This window comes from Arvicola amphibius, chromosome 1 (genome assembly GCF_903992535.2).
Source record: "Arvicola amphibius chromosome 1, mArvAmp1.2, whole genome shotgun sequence".
Taxonomy (NCBI): Eukaryota; Metazoa; Chordata; class Mammalia; order Rodentia; family Cricetidae; genus Arvicola; species Arvicola amphibius.
The window spans coordinates 62,416,428-62,432,827 of NC_052047.1; the positions used below are offsets into that span (position 1 = coordinate 62,416,428).

The 16,400-nt window shown below is 47.4% G+C and overlaps 1 protein-coding gene across 2 annotated transcripts in view; it reads left to right on the forward strand.

Moving 5' to 3' along the window:
- The window catches only part of Stk32b (serine/threonine kinase 32B), a 243,030-nt gene extending 227,262 nt beyond the window's left edge, over positions 1–15,768 (forward strand). For both annotated transcript variants that reach the window (XM_038327503.1, XM_038327509.1), the window contains 5 exons: positions 798–914; positions 3,627–3,752; positions 6,143–6,274; positions 8,407–8,471; positions 15,630–15,768. In XM_038327503.1, the coding sequence (XP_038183431.1) occupies positions 798–914; positions 3,627–3,752; positions 6,143–6,274; positions 8,407–8,471; positions 15,630–15,768 (579 nt within the window). The remainder of the gene's footprint in view (positions 1–797; positions 915–3,626; positions 3,753–6,142; positions 6,275–8,406; positions 8,472–15,629) is intronic.
- Positions 15,769–16,400: the final 632 nt, after the last annotated feature.

The following is a 16,400-nucleotide window of genomic DNA, read 5'->3' on the forward strand; positions in this document are numbered from 1 at the left end:
ACTTGGAGGAGCTGGTGAGTCCCCAAATGTCAGGGACATAAGAAGCCTGCCCTTTGATCTCTGGCTGATTCCTCCTCACCTGGGTTTCTAGAGAGAGCAGAGTCTCTGGGAAAGCCCCACCTCTGAGCCTTAGTTTCCTGGCTTTTAAAGTGAAGATGGAAATGGGGGAGTCTTTTCCCCTGGCATCCTCTGTCCCCAGTGAGTGGGGAGGGGGGTCAGTGGTGGTGGAATAGCCCAATGGAAGGATAGAAATGGAGGAAGGATCCTGAATAATCCATACACCCAGTTTCCAGTCCCCAATCCATGTCCAGCTGGTAGCTCCATGCTCTGGTGGTCCCATCTCCTATAGGGACAACAGAGCACCCCGATCTCACAAGCTTACACTCCCAGCATTCCCACACACCCACCACATATCCAGTGGACTAGTGATCATGTCTGCTCACTCACAGACCTGCTCAGCCAAGACAGGGAGAGGTGATGGCTGACCTTCCAGAAGATGGAGGCTGTGACGAGAGGGGTCCCTGAGGGTGCACAATAGCAGGCATCAGGACCCCAGCCTGTGACCATAGCAACAGAGTGAGTCCTGCTTCTCCCATGCACAGACAAGATGCCCCAGCCTCCTATGGCCCAAATAGCACCTCCATGCCCTCTTTTTGAACTGCCATGCTGTGAGAGAGAACAGCCCACAGCATCTCAAAGGGAATATAAGTCATTTTCCATCCTTACCCAGTCTTCAAACAAGAGGGTGCTGCCTTCTCCAAGACAGTCTCTGATTCTGGCATTGCTCTTTGTTGCAGAGGCCATATGAAATCCACTCGGCCACACCCATTGACGAGATCCTCAACATGTTCAAGGTGGAGCGTGTGCACTACTCCTCCATGTGGTGCGAGGGGATGGTGGCCCTGCTGAAGAAGGTAAGAGATCAGGGAGCTGGGTAGAAGGGACGGCTAGTACACTAACACCCAGTAATAAAGGCTACCGTGCTGTCATACGCAGATCACAAAGCTCAGAACAGTGCAGAGAGTCACAGCGTGACCCAGACTCTTTCCAGTTCACTGCAAGTTCCTCATAAACAGAAATATCCACAGCACGTGGCTGCTGGCCTGTTGGGCCTTAGGAGTTCCTGTGGTGGGAACTGTTGCAAGGAGAATTAATGCAAGTTCCCCAAGTGCAGTCTGTGCTCCCAAGCATCAGCTTTACTTGTCACCTGCAACCTGCCAGAAAGGCACAACCCAAGCCTTCTAAGCGAGACAGAGAGGCTTGGGCAGCTATTGATCTCAGCTCGCTTCCGGTGACTCCAAGGCCTCTTCATTTCAGCAGTCAGGAGATGCAGGTGTCCCCTTCTGGGGTTCCCCTCCAGTCCCCAGGTACAAAGAAAGAAGTATTGCATATGACAGGCACAGCCATCTTGATTAGAATGACGTGGATAGTAGCAGCCTTGGGGGAGGTCTGTGTGTCCTGGTCCACACACTGCTCCCTCTTCATCCCCTCAAGCTGATAATGACAGTGGACCAGAGACAAGAAAGCCAGGGTTTGATAAAACAAAATGATTTAGTCTACCCCACAGAGATGTCACAAGGCAGAGATGGGGTTAGTATCAAAAACATCTGTGTTACTGTGATAAAATGCCTGGCAAGAGCCACTTGAGGAAGGGAAGGCTTATTTTTGGCTCACAGTTAATGGGCCCAGTTCATCATGGTGGGGAAATCATGGTGGCAGTGGTGTGGGCCAGCTGGTCACACTGTATCCACAATCAGAGAGTAGAAATAAACGAATGCTGGTACTCAACTCCCCCTTTTTATTCAGTCCAGGACCTTAGTCATTGAGGTGCTGCCACCCACATTCAGGGTGGGTCTTCCTATCTCAGTTAACCCAGTCAAGAACTTCCCTCACAGATATGCCCCTTGGCTTTTATTCTGGGTGATTCTAGACCCTACCCAGTTGACAATATTGACCAACACACTGTCCTAACTTTGGATCTCATCTCTCAGTCCCAACACAGTTATAACATTGTGGTGAATTGTTATTTAGTTAAATTACTTTAAATGGGTGCCCACAGTTGGCTGCTCTTAACCCTGACTCATCGCTGGGGGAATGTAGAAGATTTCTGTACTGCCAACACCTGGGCCCTCAGCAAATCCAGAGAATCGGAAGTTTGGGCCCTGGCGCACACAGGGGCATCGGCTTGCTCTTGGGACAGTTATTCTCAACACTGCACTTCCAGATGCCATCCAAGAAGAGCCTGATTAAGTCTGTACCCACTGCTTTAGGGAAGTCCCTAAACACAGGGCACATTGATAGGCATGTGTGGTCCTTGGCAGATGTCTCTCCTGTGCTATGGTCCTGATCACTCAGTGGGTATAGTTGGGATGTTTCTGCAATGATGGCCGATCTAATGGGAACTCACCAAGGCCAGCTGGACTGGGTCTGATGGAGCATGTGATCAAACCGGACTCTCTGAACGTGGCTTACATGGAGGGCTCACTGAGAAGCCAAGGACAATGGCACTGGGTTTTGATTCTACTCCATGTACTGGCTTTTTGGGAACCTAGTCTGTTTGGATGCTCACCTTCCTAGACCTGGATGGAGTGGGGAGGACCTTGGATTTCCCACAGGGCAGGGAACCCTGACTGCTCTTTGGACTGGAGAGGGAGGGGAAGGGGAAATGGGGGAAGGGAGAGAGAAATGGGAGAAGTTGAAAATTTGTAGTAATAATAATAATAATAATAAAGAAAAAATAATTTTTATAATTATAATGATAATATGGAGAATAATTGAGGAACATGGCAACCTCTGACCTCCACATACACATGCACACACATGAATGCACACACATCTACACATATGTGTGCCTACAAAAACAATGCAATGCAATGCCCTGTGCTGTTTTTGGCGGGTTTTTTTTGGTTTATTTGTTTTGTGTGTTTTGTCTGCATGTATGTATGTGCACCACATACATGTCTGGTGCCTGTGGAGGTAATAAGAGGGTATCAGAGTCCCTTGAAGTGCAGTTACTGACAGTTGTAAGCTCCCATGTGGGTGCTGGGAACCAAATCCAGGATCTTCTGTGAGAACAGCCAATGCATTTAAACACTGAGCCATCTCTCCAGCCCCTCTGCAACTGTTTTTTACACTCTATCTCTATTAGCAGAAACTGGCCTTAAAGAAAAGTTAAATGTGAACCACTCAGTTGGGTCACAGACTCAGTTGGGTCACAGAGGTCACCTTGTAACTGATAGGGGGAAATTCTGTCTCATTCTGATGAAACCAAGGCAGAAGTCCCCAGACGGGCTGCCTCTTCTTTCTGACCAAAGCTCTTGTGAACATCAGGGAGAAGTTGCTTTTTGGGGGACTGAACCCCAAAGAGGGACATAGAGGTGAAAATTTAGTCACTCCCCAAGAATCACTTGCCAGGTGACCTTAGAGAAAAGAGCTGACCTTGAAGTCTCTCCTAGCTTTACGAGTACATTTGGCTAACGTAAAGTAATGTAATGTAAGTCTTTCTGGAGCTGCCCAATGTGGCTTGCAAGGACACCTTAAGTGTTAGTGAAACTCCGTCTTCCAAGTCCACACTCGTCCAGGTGGGACACACCATTCACAGAAGTGTCTTTGCCCTCTGACTGCAGCTGCTGACCAAGGACCCCGAGAGCCGCCTGTCCAGCCTCAGTGACATCCAGAATACGGCCTACATGGCTGACATGAACTGGGATGCAGTGTTCGAGAAGGCTCTGATGCCCGGCTTTGTGCCCAATGTGAGTCATAACCTGCCTTCAGCAGGTCCCCACCTTGGTATTAAGCATGACTTCTGCCTCTGACTGGTGAACTCCATGAAGGTCACAGAAGTAAGGCACCAGCAGGTTTATGGTTCACTGAGATCCAAGATATTTGGGCCAGATTTCCAAAGTGTGCTTCTCTCAGTGAACCCATAAGCTACTGAGCCTTCCTGGCCTCTCCTGCCCCTCTAAACAGGTGTCAAGGGCTGTTAGTGCATATGCTGGCTGGTTACAGGGAGACTGCCATCTTCCCGTGCCCATTCTCACTGGCCGCTTCTCAGGAATCCCATGCTAATGCTTTAGAAAGCAACAGAGGGACTTGGTGCACCCTGGTCATGTGACTGTGGATGTGTGGGTGATGAGAGCCAACATGGATGAGCGTGCTCTCCGTGCCAGCATCGTTCTTAGAACTTCCCATGCTTTAGCTCCTCCTCACAGCAGCCTCGGGATGGGTCTTCTGAGGATTGCAGATGAGGTAAAGTGATTTTCCCAAGATGACCCGGGAAGAGGCCAGCAGAGCTGGATGAATGAATGAATAACAGGGCCTCCCTGGAGAGACTTGAGCCCGAATTCAAGCTTTTCCTTGGAAGAAGGCACATGCTGAAGTCAAGTGTGTGCAGCAGGGAAGGGATTCTTAGCCAAGTTCAAGAAGTCAATGGTGATGGGAGGAACCCTGGCCCATGAGACTCACTATAGAGTCCGACAAACGGAACAGAGGCCATTGTGTGTACGGGTCCCACTGAGAGGCACAGCCCCAAGTGTCTGCCCCAGTTTTCACATGTCAGCCTCATTACCCTTGCCTTACAGCTGTAGAAGTAAGGCTCATGAAGGTTTAGTGACTTGTGGTGCAAGAGCCAGGATTTGTCTTAGTTCTGTCTACAAAATCCTGGCTTTCTCCTATGCTCCAGATGTACCGTCTCTGACCAGGTTTGAGACAGCACAGCAACCTGGCCAAGCTGGTGTGTTCAGCAAACCCTAGCTTGTGACTTAGGCTTGAAGCTAGTGTTCCTGTGGTGGTACCCACATCATGACACCGCTGAGAAAATGCCTGTTCATGAAGGGGCAGCCACTGGAAGCTTCTCTGTTCCAGTGAATCCCAACAGCCTTTGAGGCTGTGCATCTTACACAAGGGTGAGCACAGGGTAAAAGTCATGTATCATCCAGGGTCACCCAACTGAGCGTGAGCACTCAGAGGTCAGGCTGCCTGTCCTTGAGGCTGCACCTGGCCTGGATCCTCTTAACAAGGTCATAGCAAGCCGTGTTCTCACAGGCCTGGGGACACAGAAAACAGGAAGGACTGAAGTACTTTTCTAGAAACCCTGAGATAATTCTTTGGAAGTCAGGCTTTCTCATCATCCTGAGTCCCCAGAAGTAAGGATGCCTGCCCAGGACCAAAGAACTGCAGCACTGGGATTCCCTGGGAGGCTTCAGAGCTTTCCATGCCATAGTCACAGGGTTGCTTGACCGAGGGGTGGGTCACAAGATGCCAACCCTCAAGGACAGTCTTGAACTCTTGATGTGAGAGGGTCAAAGACTATAAGTTAACATGGGTGGCCCCCCAAGCCTGCATCAGGGCCTGGCCTGGGTGTGGACAGCTCCAGATGTGGAAAGGAACTGGGAGCCAGAACAGGGATCTGGACAAATGTTGGTCAGAAATGGTGCTTAGGCAAAAGCAGGTAGATCACTGTGAGTTTATGGTCAGCCAGCGCTGTTTAGTGAGACTCTGTCTCAACCAAGGATACCTAAAAAGTTCATTAATTAAAATTTAAATTAAATTATGAAAACCATAATAAGAAAAATAATGACACGAGTATGTCTATAATTAAAAGAATTAGCAAAAATAAGTTAAAATTACATGTATAAACAGTCACAGGATTAAGACGAGTGGTTCTCAACCTGTGGATCCCAACCCCTTTTGGGATTTAAGAAGCTCTTTCAGAGGGGTCGCCTAAGACCATCAGAAAACACAGATATTTACATTATGATTCATAAAAGTATCAAAATTACAGTTATAAAGTAGCAACAAAAATAATTTTATGGCTGGGGGTCACCACACCAGGAGGAATTGTATTAAAGGGTCACAGTGTTAGGAAGGTTGAGATGCACTGATTTAGACACAGGGAATTAACAGGATGTGGTGACCCCCCCCCACACACACACACTGGGACTGTGTCTCGAAAGGATGGTGTGTGTGCTGAGCCCATACTGATTCGTCATCAGAGAGAAAGCATAAGGCATCCCAGGGTACCAACTAATGTCATTGCCGAATCTGAAGATGCCTGGCTATGTGCACCAGCCTGGCTATGATGCTCAGCCAGTGACGGATGAAATAACCGCAAACCATGCTTTCTCTTTCCACTTCCCTTCAGAAAGGGAGGCTGAACTGTGACCCCACGTTTGAACTTGAAGAAATGATTCTAGAATCCAAGCCGCTTCACAAAAAAAAGAAGAGGTTGGCCAAGCATAGGTCCAGAGACAGCACAAAGGACAGCTGTCCCCTGGTGAGGTCCCAGGGAGGGGTTCTGTGGGGGAAGACGGGAGGTATGGAGGAAGATTTCTTCCTACTCAAAGGTACATTTCAGCCCACGCTTCCCTTTCCTCCTCTGTGTCCTTGGGAGAGTAGTGACAGGCGGCCCACAGGGTACCAGCTCCAGAGATCCTCACAACCCTTGTACAAAATGGTGTCGTACTGGGTAAAATCCCAGGCACGTCCTCTGTATGCTTCAAACTGCCTAAGGGTCACTTCCATCGCTCGACACCGTGCAAATGCTGTGCACACAGGGGTTGGGCATCGCTGCTCAACACGGAACTCGCCAGCGCAGGCCTAGCTGCAAAGCGCATGAGTGAGACGTGAGGGACAATGACACTCAGCTGGGGCTCCGTGACACAAGTCGGGCTAAGGAGGGTGACTCGCGTGCCCTTCATTCTTGTTGGTTTTTGCATACTGCACTATGCACTTCAACTCTTAAGTTTTGCTTTAGGGAAGCCTCTGGAAATTTTGTTTCCCCACATTTTCAGACTGCTATTGGTTGGCTCTGGCAGGTCACAGAGAGCTCACTGTACCTTTTATTTTATTTTAAAGTAGATGAAATGCCTCCAGCATGTGAATGGTCTCTTATAGTGAAAAATCTCTGCAAAGATGACTGTAGAGGGAGTACCCATACTCTTACCATCAGCACTGGGAACCCCAAGAAAAATACAGGGCACCTCTGCCCCTGCGCACCTTTTATGAGGGGTCTATCTTGCAAGGGGACACCCACCACCCCCACTCAGGCTGTACTGTGATAGTTCATCACGGTGGGGAAGGCATGGCAGGAGGAGCTTGAGGCAGCTGGTCACAGTGTACCCACAGTCAGGAAGTGGAGAGGCACACAGAGCGGGGTGGGGGGAGGGCGTTGCTGGTGCTCAGCTCACACCCTCCTTTTTATTCATTTTGGGGTTCCAGCTCATGAGCTGGCATGACCCACATTTAGAGTGGTTCTTCCCACCTCAGTTTATCCGGTTGTGTGCCCAGAGGTTTGTCTCACAGGTTATTCTGTGTCCTCTCTCACATAGTTCTGCCCATCGCTGTCTTTCCCTGTCACATACCTGCACCGCAACACTCAACAGAAATCAGATCTCAGGGGATAAGGGACTCTTTCTTGACTTTTTTTCTCAGTCAGTGAAATCAGCAATTTCACCATCCACACCATCATTTAAAACTGTCACACACACACACACACACACACACACACACACACACACGGGCCAACAGCGCTCTGCTTACTCCTCTACTTTTCTGTGAGTGTTTTATGCGTGCAATCTGACCTTTTTGACTAACCATTTCACCGCTTTTTTTCTTGTATCACTAACCATTACACCATCAGCTGTCTGGCTCCCTTAGGATTCCCTGGCTGGCAGCCCCATCCTTCCATCTTCTCCTCCATCTTAACATGGCCTCTCTCAGGGTCTCTGACTCTGGGTGCTCCCCATGCAAGGACACGGGTCATTGGTTTCAGCCCCTACGTTCCATCTTGGCTCACCTTAACTTTGAAGAGCTGATCTCAGATGAGGTCATATTCAGATACTAAGGCTGAGGGGCTGGACATACTCTTGTGGGGAGAGGCACAACTCAGTCTACAACAGCTCCTTCCCCTATAAAATACAGGCTTTTAAAATTGTTGCAGTTACCTTAATATAAAGGTGAGCATAACCTCAAATACAAAAATGCTTATTTTAGTCCTTTAATTTTAAAATAAATGAAACCATCTTGTCAGCCTCTGGAAGTGTCACGGGCCCATGGTCCTGAGTTAATCTGATCCTGGAAGGATAGCTTGGCATGAGATTCTTGCACTGAACATCTCCTCCTCTGCATCCTGAAGTGGGTTTAAGCAGCATCCACTATGAGGGATCCCAAACTCAGATGCACCAGGCATGTTTCATCCTAGAGTAGCTTCTATGATTTTTACCCCTTAAAAACCAAGAAACACAGTTGTCTGTAGACACAGTTGCTGGCCCCGGGCACTGAGCTTGTTTCTAAATCCTGAGTGGTCACAATTCCCATTTAAATAAACTAGTTGCTCTTAGTGTCCCTCTGCTACATCCTCCGGGCCAATGCGCTCCCATTTAGTCCCCTCTCTGTGTTTTTTCACAGAATGGACACCTGCAGCAGTGTTTGGAGACCGTGCGGAAAGAGTTTATCATATTCAATCGAGAGAAGTAAGTTCACCTTGCTACATCCAGGCAGAACCCGACCCCCAGGACCAAGGCCCCCAGCAGAAATGCAGTCATCCCTAGGATCTGTCATCTCTAGACTAAGCCCATCCCCAAGAACTAAGGGTCCCAGAAGAAAGTGGTCCAGCCCCACCAACAGTGAGTGACAGCCACCCTGGTGCTGGAAGGGAGGGCACAGTGGAGCACTGTCCAGGCCCTGGAGGGAAAGATGCTTCTGGATTTGGAGTTAAGAGCTCGGTTCTAATCCTCATAAGAATTGGGCTCTGCTGGGATGTAGAGGGAGGTGGAGCCCTCAGAGGATCTTGAAGAAAGGTCCTTAGCCTCTCTGAGTTTCCTCATCAGCATAGTAAAGTAAGAAAATCCTTAGGATATTGTTTGTGGCACAGAGCCCAGCAGACAAGATGCTCAGCAGGGCTATGGTAACTGTCATTGCTGTTGTTTGCGGGCTTAAGGGATGAGGCATATTGGAATCTCTACCACCTAGGCAGGTAAGGCATGGGAGGATGTCAGTCTGGGAGTGGCTCTGCAGGGTCTGTCCACCTGCAGGCATTCTAATTCCCCACCACCAGCCAATGAAACGCTAAGAAAAGAAGCCTGCTCAAATGGTGTCTGGGACTCAGCAGTTGTGGATGCTGTAGCATCCATCAAGGGTAGGGGTGCTCACAGGACATAAGAAGATCAGGGCCAGGCTTCCTGGATCCCTAGCAACACTAGCCACAGTGGCAGCCCCTCCAAAACAAGACTGTGCTGGGGAAAACAAACTTAGGGGTCCTGAAAGTTCAGTAGGAAATTTCATGGAGAGACAGAGGCGACTCAGAAGCCTCGCAGCAGTTTTCTGGGAACTTGGTACCCATGCCAATTACACTCAGGTTTCCATCACAGGAAATCAAAGTATGATGTTCAAGAGAGCACCTGATCCCAGCATGCTCACCTCAACCAGCAAAGGATAAGGAAAGCACAGCCATCAGAAAGGATGTGAATGCTGTTCTAGGCCAGGTGTCGTGGCTGGTTCTTTATAGTTATCTCCAGCTGCTTCAGCATTAACACTCAGCATACTAGGCCAGTGTGTGTGTGTGTGTGTGTGAGAGAGATAGATAGATAGATAGATAGATAGATAGATAGATAGATAGATAGAGAGAGAGAGAGAGCGTGTGAGTGTGTCTAAGTTTGTCTGTGTGTGTGCATCTATGTGTGTCTGTGTCTGCTGTGTGTGTGAGAGTGTGCGTGTGAGTGCATCTGTGTGTTTGTGTGTGTGCATCTATGTGTGTCTGTGTCTGTGTGTGTGTGTGAGTGCGTCTGTGTGTCTGTGTGTGTGTGAGAGATGGGGGAGGAGGAGGAGAGGAGAGAGGAAAGAGGAGAGAAGAGAGAGGAGAGACTCTTGCCTGAAATTACTGTTGAGACATTTTGGAGTTGAGATTCCACACAGCTTTGGGGGGGATTCAGGCCCATATTCCTCTTCATGATACAACGCTACACTGACTCTTATTAATATTTTTGCCAATTTAGAGACATAAATGAGCTTTCCAAAGGAAGTAACCCAATGGTGTGTATAATAAATAATCTCAACTGTCATTTTGATGAGCTTTAGCATCATTGGTAGATGGGTCTCTTAACATGCCTGCTGTGATTTTCCTGATATTATTAAATTAGGTGGGACTATCCCCCCATTATGGGTGGCACCATTCCTTGGCTGGGCTCCTAAATTACATAAATGGATAAAGGGAGCTGAGAGGCAACTTTCATTTATCCTTCTCTTTCTTGACTGTGGATCAACACGCCAACCCCCCGAAGCTCTGGCCACTGACTGAGCCCAATACACCCTTGATCTATTCCATTGCTTTTTTCATAGTGTTTTATCACAGCAACAGGAAAAGAAGCTGAGACATCAATGGGAAAGTGTGTCATCTATGGAATACTAGCAGGATTCTCTGCAGCAAGCACACAGAACACTGGCAACTCCCCCATGAGACGTTTTCCACTTGACATTTTCCACTGATTGACTAGCTGTTATTTTATACCTAGGCTTCTTAGGAAGAAGCCGTAGATTGGCACCTGATAGCCCTCTGCGGTAAATTACCATGAAGCCCCTCTGGATAAGAGTAGTCCCACATCAACAGGGCAATAGCCCAGGAGACACTGAGGGATGCCCACCACCAGCAATAGCTGGAGGAAGCAGGGAATAACTCCCAGAGAGATCAGGACTTGAAGCCTCATGAACACAAGGGGAACCGAAGATGAATACAGATATCCTGCCTTCCCTCTGGGCTCTTCTGAACAGGACGGGGGTTGGAGAAGGGGACTGATTAGTGCTTGAGGCTGCCTGGAAATGATGACAAGAGAAATGTTTCCTGTCAGAAGACATAGCCCTCCAACAGACTCAAGCTTGGCTGCCTCATTGAACCCAGAGAGAATTCTGCCAGGAACGGTGCCCAGAAAGCACAGCTGGGAAGGTCAAAAATAGAGTCTTGTGTATGGATCTTGGGCTCCCCTCCAGCACCTTGTGGCCTCAACCAGCTCTCACATCCTTTCGGCCCCTTTCCTTCTCACTACAGGAAGAAGGAATGGAGGAGAGGCCAGGAAGGCTGTGGGTGGCTCACCTTTAGTTCAACACCAAGGAGTCGTACCCAAAGACTTCAGTGGCTCCCAGATGCATTCTTGTTGATATGGGGACCCAGGGTTTGGTGAGACTGCCTGGGGCTCTCCAAAGGAGGCAATAGCATTCTTGAAGAGTTTTGAGTAGCCCCAACCAAGTCTTTGCTTTCTGCCCTTCAATTCCTGCCCTCTGTCTCCAACCAGATAACCATGACTCAATTAGCATGGGCCTTTCTGTAAGCTCCTAATCACTTCAACTCTGCTTTGAGGTGGTGTGTTCCAGTCTGTCCATTTGTATTAACTGTAGAGAAACAGGACAGGCGGTGTGTCTTTCTGAAAATCTTGGGTCTACAGGGTTTGGCATTTGGGGTCCTTCTAACTTTGGTGTGCCATGACTTAGCACCAGAGTTTAGAGTATTTTTTCCATCACTTGTGATTCTCTAGCACGGATAGTTAAGGTGGCAAGTTTGCTGAGAAATTCAGTGTTTCCCGTCATAGAAATAGACAGGCAGACGATCTACATGGGTAGCATTCAGCTCTTCCCATTGTACAGTCTGCAAGTCTGTACAACCCCTTCTCGTTTTCTTATCAATTGCGCATGTCTGGGTTGTGGGCGAGGCCTGCAAGTGAGCGAGCTCTAAGGACACTGTAGTGGTCTTAGCTCTATGCACCGTTCATAGATTCTGGAAGGCAGTTAGTTCCTCATAGTGAGTGTTTCCTGGTCACTCTCTGTCCTTCTCTCTGACACCTTCAACTGAGAGTCTGGCGACTGGGTCAGATGAAAAGAATAGAGTATAGGCAGGTAGATGGATGGAGGGTTGTCTGTGGGGGCAGGAATTGATGACGGATAGAGCATATATGGACGGATGATGGAAGAGAGGTGGTTATGTATGCATAATGTATGTATGTATATATGCCTGGATGGATTTTGGGGTGAGTGGACATCGTTGTAGATGGAGAAGATAATGAATGGATGAGTGGAGAGACAGACTAGATGGGTCAATATGATATGTTGTTATGGGTGGATGGAAGGTGAGTGGATGGGTGGAGGATGTGTCGATGCATGAATGGAGAATAGGTAGGTAAGTATATAGGTGGGAGTGTATCTGGGATGGGATGACAGATAGAATGGATGAACAACTGGATGGTACAGAACATGAACATGACCATAGATAAGGAATACAGATAATCAGATTGAAAATTGAATGGGTAGGGAATGTATCTGTTTTTTTTTTAAATTTTTTTACTGAGCTATACATTTTTCTCCACTTCCCTCCCTCCTGCTTCTCTCCCCTTCTACCCTCTCCAGTGACCTCCATGCTCCCATCTACTCAGGAGATCTTGTATTTTTCTCCATCCTATGTATATCCATGTATGTCTCTCTCTTTGTTGTCTAGGTGCTCTGGGATTGTGAATTGTAGGTTGCTTTTTCTTTGCTTTATGTCTAAAAGCCACTTATGAGTAGATACATATTATATTTGTCTTTCTGGGTCTGGGTTACCTCACTCAATTTGTTTTTTTTTTTCTAGATTCATCCATCTGACTGCAAATTTCTTGCTGTCATTATTTTTTTCCTCTGTATAGCACTCCACTGTGTAAATGTACCACATATTCTTTATCCATTCTTCAGTTGAGGGACATCTAGGTTGTTCCCAGGTTCTGGTTATTATGAATCATACCACTATGAACATAGTTGAGCATATGTTCTTATAATATGATTGAGTGTCTTTTGGGTATATACCCAACAGTGGTATTGCTTGGTCTCAAGGTAGATTGTTTCCTAATTTTCTGAGAAATCACCATACTGATTTCTAAAGTGGCTATAGAAGTTTGCATTCCTACCAGCAATGGAGGAACATTCCTCTAATCCCACATCCTCTCCAGCTGTCATTGGTCTTTTTGATCTTGGCCATTCTGACAGGTGTAAGATGTAATCTCAGAGTTATTTTGGTTTGCATTTTTCTGATGGATAAGGATGTTGATCATTTCCTTAAGTGTCTTTCAGCCCTTTGAGATTCATTTGTTGAGAGTTCTCTGGTGAAGGCATAAGTCACAAAACAATCCCACACCAGTTTGGAATTATGATTAATAAAAGGGTTATTTATTTAAAGAAAAATTTACAGATCAACATGCTAGACAACAGCCCTCTGCATGACCAGGAAAGGAGTCTAGTAGCTGGATGAAGAGTCTGAAGCAAGAAAGAGAGTGCACGCACAAGGCTACTGCTGCTTTTCAAAGCAAAAGAGACCACGCCCAAGTGGGCTGGTATCTTAAAGGCTATTGGCTGAAGGAGCAGAAGGAGTTCCTGCAGCACTCTGGGTCTGCTTTTTATTGGATTATTCGTTCTTTCATTGTCAAGTTTCTTGAGTTCTTTGTATATTTTAGAGATCATTCCTCTATCCAATGTGGGGTTGGTGAAGATCTTTTCACAATCTGTAGGCTGCCATTTTTGTCTTGTTGACCATGTCCTTTGCTTGACAGAAGCTCCTCGGTTTCAAGAGGTCCCATTTATTAATTGTTGCTCTCAGTGTCTGTGCTACTGGGGTTATATTTAGGAAGTGATCTTCTGTGCCAATGCATTCAAATGTACTTCCACTTTCTCTTCTTTGAGGTTCAGTGTAGTTGGTTTTGTGTTGAGGACTTTGATTCATTTGGACTTAAGTTTTGAACACGGGGATAGATATAGATCTATTTTCATTCTTCTATATGTTGATATCCAATTATGCCAGCACCATTTGTTGAATATGCTTTTTTTATTCCATTTTATATTTTTAGCTTCTTTGTCACAAATCAGGTGTTTGTAGGTGTGTGGATTGATATCCAGGTTTTTGATTTGAGGGAATGTATCTGTTGATGGATGGATGGATGGATGGACGGATGGATGGATACATTTGCAGATGGAAAGATAGAAGCAGTGGTGGGGAAAGCACAGGTTTCAGAACATCCCAGAAGAACTACCCACCTGTTTCTGGTCCTGGCAGATGGAGAAAGAGCAGGGGACAGGAACTCCCAAGTCACTGTCCTATGTAACAGTGTTATTCATTGGGTGTTGGTGCACACCTACCTATTGGGCACACTCACACTCACATCCAGCTGTTGTCTGTCTGAGGTGCAGACTCTAGGGCTCTTGTCTTGGGATCATTCATGGTACCCTGAACACAACAGGGGCAAGCATGACTTTTTTCTTTTACAAAAGTACTTTCATTTTAATGAAGACCATGGTAGGTGACCACCTGCTATGCCTTTTTTAAAAAGGATGTTATAAACCAGGGCAATTCCATATGAAGCCTGAAGAGTCCATGTTTTTCCGAATAAGGTAGAAATTGTCCTCGGTGTGTGTGTGTGTGTGTGTGTGTGTGTGTGTGTGTGTGCAAGTGTGCGCGCGCCTGCATGTGAAGGTCAGACGTTGGTGGGCAGTCAGGATCGACTATCTCTGCCTCTCTAGCACTGGCATTCCAGGCCACCATGCCGAGCTGTCTTTTATAGGCACCATAACTCTAGCCCAAGCTTTCAGAGTAAGCACTGTGTAGAGTGAGCCATCTTCTCCACCCCTCTTTGGATTTTAAAAGATGAGCTCATGCTATATATTCCTGACTTTCCTGAAGCACTATAGATTGGTCTCAAACTTATGGCGATCCCCCTGACTTTATCTTCTGAGGACTGGAATTACTGATATGTATCCATCCCAGGCTATTAGGAATTACTATTTCCAGATCCACACTAGTGACTTTCCTCATACCTATATGATCCTGTTGCCTCCTGCACACCACAAACTCCATTTTAGCTAAGGAAACCGAGTCTCCGAGATGCTAAGCAGTTTCATCAAGGCAACTCAGGGGGTTAGAGCCCAGGTTTCAGTTGGGTTCTCTGCTGCCCCCTTGAATGCCTCTGTTCCTCCTCTGGCTTGAACTATGCACAGGCAAGTGGCAGCTGTGGTGTAGTAAGTGAACCTGAACTTGAAGGCACAAAAGGGAAGGACACAGACATCTTCCAACCTGTAGCAGGTGACCAGCTGTTAAGAAACGCAGTGTTCAGGCTCAGACTCCTGGTCCCTCAGCACGGCTTTTCTAGGAGTGTCTTGTCAGTCTGGGTGTTTGCTGTTCAGATATTTGTCTGTGGGATTTTTTTGGCCACTACCTATCTTCTCTTTAGTATAAGCTCTGTGAGGACAGAGAAGATGGTTTCTTTGCTTGCCAGCATAGCTCCTGCCCCAGGTATGGCTACTACTCCATCCACAGATATAAACAGAATGAATGGTGCATGGGTCCACCAACCAACTCTACTGGCTGTGAACACCTGTGATGGTTCATAAATACCACAGGAATTAGTAAGGGTGGGATTATTATCTCCATTTTATAGACAGAGAAGCTGAGACTCTGTGTAATCAGTCACTCACCAGGTATACCCAAGTGGAACACTGGGGACTCCCACAGATCCGTGCATTCCTGGGAGGGGAGGACAGAATCCAGCTGTCCATCAGGAGTCTGTCGCAAGTGTGTGGCTGCACCCATCTGGCCATCACTAACCAGGTCTGTGTTGTGCTTGTTGCAGGCTCAGGAGACAGCAGGGCCACGATGGCCAGCTCTCAGACCTGGAAGGCCGAGTAGGAAGCCAGGTTTCCAGCAAGCTGCAGGACGGTCGAAACAACAATATCCTGACCCATACATGCACCCGGGGCTGCAGCAGTTAAACTCTTCTGCCCAGATGGCACCCTATCTGCCCTGACACCCAGAATCCCTCCTCTATGCCCCGTTGGTCCCCATCTCACCCCTTAAACATCAGATGCAGAGAGAGCTCTGTACTCAGATCTGGGGAGCATGGGCTCTGGTCCCTGCTTCCAACTGATTCGCTGTGTGACCTTGGTCAAGTCACACCTTCTCTGTGCCTCAGTTTTCTGCATCTCTGGAAGGGGTTAAACGTTCTCTGCCCTGTCTCCAATCACGAAGTTGTAAGAATCCGATTGGACTGTAGATATCCAAACTCTCGGGCATTGATACAAGTGTTTATACAATGTAAACTATCTCAACATTTGAAGTGTCTATCCTCCTACCCCACAAAACAATTTTAACCAAGAGAACTTTGCAATTTGGCCCATTCTAGCTTTTTAGATGGTACTCTCACCAATATAATAGCTGGCATGTTTGCCCCTCCTATGGGACTCCCAGGTCTCAAAGCAGCTAGGAAGAGCCATCCACAGACTTCCTGGTCTTCTGGAATGCTGCAGCATACAGACCTAGCCCAGGGGTTCCATGCTGCAGGCGTGCCTCTCCCTGACTTGTGGAAGCCTCCCCCAACCTTTGGATTTCAGCAATCACCAGCTCT